General features: G+C 45.5%; 1 protein-coding gene across 4 annotated transcripts in view; it reads right to left on the minus strand.

Annotated features, from left to right (window-relative positions):
• PHKA2 (phosphorylase kinase regulatory subunit alpha 2) overlaps positions 1-7,365 on the minus strand; it is a 74,047-nt gene that overhangs the window by 23,850 nt on the left and 42,832 nt on the right. For all 4 annotated transcript variants that reach the window (XM_011363006.2, XM_011363008.2, XM_011363007.2 and 1 more), the window contains 4 exons: positions 5,547-5,654; positions 4,433-4,511; positions 1,114-1,248; positions 323-432 (listed from right to left, as the gene is read on the minus strand). In XM_011363006.2, coding sequence (XP_011361308.1) covers positions 323-432; positions 1,114-1,248; positions 4,433-4,511; positions 5,547-5,654 — 432 coding nt within the window. The remainder of the gene's footprint in view (positions 1-322; positions 433-1,113; positions 1,249-4,432; positions 4,512-5,546; positions 5,655-7,365) is intronic.

Genomic DNA, 7,365 nt, shown 5'->3' on the forward strand with positions numbered 1-7,365 from the left:
ATAGAGGGTCTGATGACAACCTAAGCAAAGGTGAGAGACTATTGTGATTAGGGGCACAAGGACTGGGAGTCAAGTAATATGTCACTAGAAAATTTGTAAAGCGGTGTGAATTTCACTACTACTCATGACTGGAAGTCACGACACACTCAATTTGAGTCAAGCCATTTACTGAGCACCTACTATGAGTGAAGAATTGTACTAGGTATCAGGTATCATTTGAACATATGCATGCATTCTGCCACATTCAAAGTAGCTCACCAGACAGAAAAGACAGCTTAATGAAAGGACGCTTATTAGTTTGCTACTGGCTTGCTCTTCTCACCTGGGGTGTGAAAGTAAAGATTTGGTTCCTAATCACATATAGTTTAGATGTTCCAAGGACGCCGATGTGCCGATATGGTCGCCCACTCAATTTCATATTCTTATTCCGTCCTATTTGAAAATAAAAGAGAAACGAGTTCGAGCAAATATAGTAACATCTAATCCAAGTGACTTTGGGTAAGACTGAACTTATTTTTATGTTAAATAACTCACTGTTTTTTAAATATCATTATCCTTCTTTATAGGGACAAGGATGAATTAAAAACAAATCCCACCCCCTTCTTTTCATGCGTGTATACGAACAGCATCTGGTTCAGCATCTATATGGAATAAAACTATTAAAAGAACTTTATTAATGTTTACTTTTAATTTATTTAGTATTTATTTAGCCATAACACTAAACAAAGTCGGATTTTAGAAAAAGTAAAGAGAACCCCGTCCCATTTTAATGGACAAATGAGCATTTTCCAAGACTATAGATAAAAATTAGAAACATTAGCAAGACACAAACGACTGTTCCAATTGTGAATTTTCAAAGGTGGCTGCTTATTTTACAACAGATCTGGTAAATCGCACGGCCAAGCTAAGGTGGGCAACAGACACGTACTGAACTGGCACGAGGAGAACATGCTTGCGTGCCCATTCCTCTTCACATCGAAACGGTAAGACCATCTGCTTTACTGCTTTGCCCAATTCTTTAGAATTTACACACACCACAGTCTCCCCCAGACCCAAAACCTAGACCCAAGATGCCCCCTTGCCAAAAAGACCCCGTGATTTCCCCAAACCTACCAAGCTTAGCATATATGTGACTGAGGATCCGGCCTGGTTGGACTCGGATTGGGTGAATGTCAGCAATACTCTGGACATCCATCCCATGCTTCTTCAACAACTCTTTAATGTGGTTGTTTTCTGCCAGAACAGTAACTGCAAACAAGAAGAATATAGAATCTGCATTAGATTGTGGCCTTTGTCTCTTCACGAGTTTGCAGCATTTACCGATCTCTTCATTGGCCTATGATACACACATTAGCATGCTCTCCATGCAATGGGTGGCTTTTAAAACAGCGCCTGTACTGCTTGCTGCTCTTCCTGGTTCTCTCTGGCCCTGCCTCCCCTCAACACCCATGATACATACTTATCGAGAACCCACAATGTACAAGACAGTCTGATAAAAGACTTCTAGAAATGGTCTTCAAGAGGTCCCAGGCCGAATTATCCCATTTCAAATGAAGTCTTGCCTCCCTCTGAGTCTACATTTATTCTACATCTGTTTTGTATTCTTTTCACATGGGACCAGGAGTGGAAACAGCTCCACATAGAGGACCCAGAGGAAGCCTGTGTCCCTGCTCCCAAAGCACAGGAAAGAGGAGCATATGCCAGCAGGGGAGTTCTGACAGAGGGGGAGGATTTTCCTCCGGGGAGAAGGGACAGTGGGCCTGTTAGTGGGCTGCTGGTTGTAGTGGGGCAGCCTGGCCTGCCTGGAAACACAGCACAGGGCCCTGCTGGTGGAGAAAAGCCACCCCAAAGCCAGGCCTTGTACCCCCAGTGGGCTGGCCTGGGCCCTATCTCCAGTAGGTGAGGCTGGGCATCTGGTTCTACAGCAGGCAGGGAGCTCAGAGTGTCTGGGACATGGGGGTGTGTGTGGGGAGGACTAAGACCCCTAGACCACTGAAATCAGTATTGCTGGCTTTTAAGAGAAGAGACAGTGCTTTGACAAAGAAAAGGAGTCTGGGAGGGGACTGGAGAAGGGGAGTTTCAGCCATAGAGAGTGGCTGGTGCTGTATCCACCTGCAGCAGAGCCCGCTGGGAACTGGAGGGGCTTAGGGCTGTGCTCGGGCTGGAGGAAGAAGACTCAATTACTGCTAAGGTAGCCCCCGCTGAGCCCCACCATTGTACCCACAGGCTGGTGGTACCTGAACAATACACATAAATGCCATTGAAACCTGAATGTCACCTCCTTATATTTACATAGCATGTGATGCTTTTTCAAAGTATTTTAATATCTATGATCTCATCTGAGCTTTACAACAGGCCCTCAGGGGAAGACTTGCATGCTTAACTGGCCAGCTGTACCTGAACAGGGATTGGAAGCTGATGCCCCCAGGCCCCCAGCAAATGGGAACATCAGCCATGCAGGACTGGGTGGGTGGCTTCTCTTAACACCTGTCTTTTCTATGTGGTGACAGAAAGAAATCTAAGTATGGAAGTGAACACACAGTGTAAATATATATATGTCTTATTGTTAAAGTGTAGAGCTGAAACTTATTGGATTTCATTAACCAATGTCATCATAAAAAAATTAATTAATTTAAAAAAATCTGTCTTTTCTAAAACTTCTAATACCATACAGAGATCCACATACATCAGAGCCACACAGTGGTCATGCTCTGTCTTTTATAAGCGTGGTTTCACTGAGACCTGTGAGTCTCATGATCGGATACAGCCATATGTGGAGAAGTTTCTGAAACTGTACTTCCCCTTCCTCTAGGCCAGGCCCTCTAATGCTTTCTACTCTGTTCTATTTTAGTATAGTCACGTGCTGCTTACCAACCGGGATACATTCTGAGAAATGCATCATTAGGCGACTTTATCATCATGCAAACATAGAGTGTGCTTACACAAGCCTAGGTTGCATAGCCTACTGCTGTAATTGTACGTGCTATATTTTTAATATGAGTGGCAGTGCAGTAGGTTTGTTTACACCAGCATCTCCACAGACACGTGAGTAATGCATTGCGCTATGACATTATAACAGTTATGCCATCACTAGGCGATAGGAATTTTTCAGCTCTATTATAATCTTACGGGACCACTGTTGTATGTGGTCCATTGCTGACTGAAATGTTAGGCGGTGCATGACTGCATATTAAAAAAAAAGTGCTGCTCAGGACTCATCAACATATCCCAGCCTGCATTTAGAAAAGCTGCCTTGTGCAGCATGGGCTCTGGTTAAGTGCAGACACTGTGGAGTCAGGCTAGATCAGTCCGCCTGAACATCGGAACTGGGTTTGCACCTTTGGCTTCCAGCTGTGGGTCCTCGGGTGAATAAGTTAACCGCTAAGCCTCATGTGTAAGATGAAGATGATAATCATAATCATCACAATTTCTGCCTGATCAGAATGTTGTGACATTTGGGTATATCTCGCGGAGGGCCTGGCTCACGGTATCGACCAAGTGGTGTCCTACAGGCCTCTCGCTGCATCACAGACAGCTGCAGCGAAATGAGTCTGTGGCCACAAAGAAGGTTGTCTTTCACTGGTTTAATAATCGTTTTTAATGCATTGAGTGCATGTGTGTCAATCAATGTAGAAGCTACAAGAATGGCATGGGCCTTGTCCTTAAGAAATGTACAGTGTCATTTAGAGGAAATAAGGTATCAACATGATGTGCTCTGGTATTGGCTGGTATGTAAGCTGCTCTGTGTGGCACGTGAGCTCCTCAGGAGTCCTTCCCAGGAGGAAAGTAGGGAGAGGAAATGGCGAGCTGGGTGCATACCAGGCTGCGCCCCATGCTGAGAGCTTCTGCCATGGCAATGTCAGTTCGTCTCAGGCTCCCCTGTGAGGAGGCATCAGTCATGACAACCCGGAGGCACACAGAGGCAAAGTCACGGGGCTAGGTAGAGCCAGTGCCTCAGCAGCCCAAGCTGGCCTTTCGCCTCTCCGGAAGAGGTGTTGGCTGGAGAGGAGGGGAGGCAGGTGGAGGCAGGTGAAAACATGAGCCTGCAGCTCTGGAAGGCAGTCAGATCTCAGAGGGAAGAATGAATAAACCCTCCCTAGGGTTCTGCATTTTCACCAGGCTCTTGTTCTACTTCTTGAAAAATGGCAGTTATGAAAAACGATGCTCAATGAATCACTTGTGCGCTGACTGCAATCTAGGTTTAGATTCAAAAAAATAATTCCTTTGTCGAAAATAATTTTGCAATTAGGAAGACTATTGTTGCCTTTGGGAGCTACTGAATTATAGAAGGTATTTCACAGAATTGATACACACTAAAGCATACATCCATATATACTTTTTAAAAATTAAATAGGAAACTAGAGAACAATTTACATTAAAAATAACATGGGTTGTACAAAGTTAAATACGAATAGTAAACATGCTCACAAACCTTGTACTACGACATCAGGTTTGACGGAGGTGGAAAATCTTCTATTTAAGGGATCAATTTCACCAGTGGCAAGAAATCCCTAAGAAAAGAGGAGCATTACTGCTATGAAATACTAATTAACTAAAATTTCACCTTAAACCTGTTTGAAAATGACATATCCTGGGGCTTGGCTCGAAATATTCAGTATTTGACCCCTCTAGATGTTTCAAGTCAATCGCTTATTTCCTCCGAAACACAGTATACAATTAGACAACCCCTGATAAATGTATTGCGTCTTCAGCACCTGGCTCTGCAGGGCTAGTGAAATATGCCACCTTGTGTGAGTGAAAAGAACAACGGTAACTAACGGCTTCTAGAGCCCTCACTCCATGCTCGGTATGTGCACTGTCACATGCAGGCCTCCTAGCAGGCGGGCACTACCGTTATCACCATTTCATAGGTGGGAAAACCAAGGTAATGTGCTTAAGGTGAGTGGCAGAGTGGGGACTTGGTCCAGGGCTGACTGACCTGAAACACAAAGCTCCCCTCCCTGCTTGAATATAAATCTCCTCACACTTTCTACAAGTGGTCAGAGCCCTAAGAGAGGGGACCGAGGTGCTCTGGAAGATCTGAGGCGGAAATGGACCTAATGCTGGGCCCGGAAGAAGGCCTTCTCATTGAAGAGGAAGAAACAGCAGCAGTTATTCTTTCCCATGTCACTGATACCGAAATCAGAGCTGGAAGGTATCGTAGAGATGATCAAATCCAACCTCTTTACTTCACAGACAAAGAAACTGAGGCCCGGAGAGGTTAAGAGAACTGCCCGCGGAGACAGAGCCAGCCAGAGGCAGGGCTAGCTTTCCAAAAGAGATACATGCGTTTTCCCTGCTAATATGACAGAAGTATAAGACTCCCCACCCCCAAGGACATGACCATTAAATTGGGGAGATGATCATACTCACGAAACAACTCCTTCACCTCATCACCTATAGCTCCTAAGGGCCACTTGTGCCCCGCACACCCCATGCAGCTGACTTTAAAGCCGCGGAGATGCCAAAGACAATCACAGCCGCACTGGGCAGAGAGCCCCTGTGCTTTTCCAGTGTCCCATCTGTGAAGCCCCCTAGCACCCTACCTCTGCCAACAGCGAGCTGAGGATGTACAAGGACTGACCCCACAGATGGGGCAACTTCCCCAGAGGAACTCTGTCCACCGTGTGAGGATTCTTATACTCTTCATCTACCTGGCAAAAAGAAAAAACCCAAAGTCAGACTGTCAGGATAAAAAGGCTCACGTCACTGTATAGTGGAGAGTATACTGAGGATTTACAAAATGCTACTCATTCGCTCCTCCAGACCAATTCTGTGAGAGAGCTGGGAAAGGGAGGCCTATGAGGCTAAACCCTTGTGCAAGGGGCTGCACAGGAAGCAGCAGAGGTGGAATTCAAATCTAGGCCTAGTTCCAGGCCAGTGCTCTGCCCACAAGCACACTGATGGCAAAAGGCAGAGATGGACATTGGAAGCCTGGCTTGCCTTCTTTGAGCACAGCTCTGGACAACAAGAAGTTCCATAACTCATGCTTACATCCAGCTGTATTATGGGTGCAATCATTTAAACATCAGCTTATGGCCATGGCAGTGGATCCCTGGATGCTAAGTCAGCTTTCTTCCATCTTGCTATCCTCAGGGGTTCATAAACTCTGTGTGCTTATGCAAAGAAACTGCCAGAAGGTGGCACTATTTATTGAGGAAAAGCAATTGTACTATTAGATTATGAATTTTCCGTCAAGGATGCAAAAAGCTGAATCTGCTGGGGCCTTGTGCAGTTCTCTTTCCGACGGACTGAGCTGGCTAGGTATTGCAAAAGTTAGTTTGCAACTTCCTCTGTTGTAAACTCCACGCTGACCTTTGGGGTTTTAGTTATGATGTTTTTGGGGGTATTGTTAGTGACCACTTTTCTCCTCCAGAAGACAGCCCATCAAAGGAAACAGGAAACACATCCTTCTTCGAAGGGGAAAATCACGCCATGACGGGAGTCATTCTCTGCTTGTGGCTTAATCGGTGACGTTATTAATATATTTAGAAAAATTTTTTTAATTCGCTTAGTAGTAAACATTAAGAAAGCCTAAGCTCGTAAACTAAAGAGAATTAAACATCGCCAGTAATCAAATAATCAAATAGAATAGTGTGGGAGGAGATTCTCCAAAATGTCAGCGTGGTTATCTTTGTGTAGTAAGATTAAAGATAAATACTACTTCTTTCTACAAAATCCTGGATGTTTTACAGTATGCAGGATTACTGTTACAATCAGACTGTATGTTAAAGCTATTTGAAATGTAAGTAGTGTTCAGAAAGACTGCAAAGATCTAAGATGAGAAATAATCAATGCAAAGAACACAAGGCAGACAAGAAGTCCAGATCAAAAGACAGCCTGGCTCTGCCCTCCTGCCACCCACGGGCTGACTCCTGCCTCCCTGTGGTGGCATCCCTCTGCCTCTCTCTACCCTCGTCCTTTTGATCTGCCTGCAGTTTCTCTAGTGCACCAAGCCTTTGCTGCCATCACTCTTGTGTCTGTCCTCTGTCCCCCGGACTGGCTCCTCTGACCTCCATTCGCCTGCAAGCTCGAAGAGGAAGAGCTGGCATTGTAACCCGTTTGTGCCCCAGGACCTAGCCTGGTGCCTGGCCCAGAGCAACAGCTTGATGCACATTTGCTGGGCACATTGCATTAGTCTCAAGCTGTCCAATGGAGGCCCGTGTGGATGGTGGCACCTTGTACATGGTGGCACCTTGTACAAGCATGTCTGGCTGAGGAAGTGAGTAAGGCTGAACTCCAGGCTGGATGCTACCTTGGCCTGCGGCTACAGCCATTCTAAGGATGAGGCCCTTTTCCTATTATGCACAAAGGTGCCATATGGGTCTGGGTAGCCCTGTCTGCAGTGGTTTCTACATGTCACTG

Source organism: Pteropus vampyrus, unplaced genomic scaffold (genome assembly GCF_000151845.1).
Source record: "Pteropus vampyrus isolate Shadow unplaced genomic scaffold, Pvam_2.0 Scaffold81, whole genome shotgun sequence".
In the NCBI taxonomy this organism is placed as follows: domain Eukaryota; kingdom Metazoa; phylum Chordata; class Mammalia; order Chiroptera; family Pteropodidae; genus Pteropus; species Pteropus vampyrus.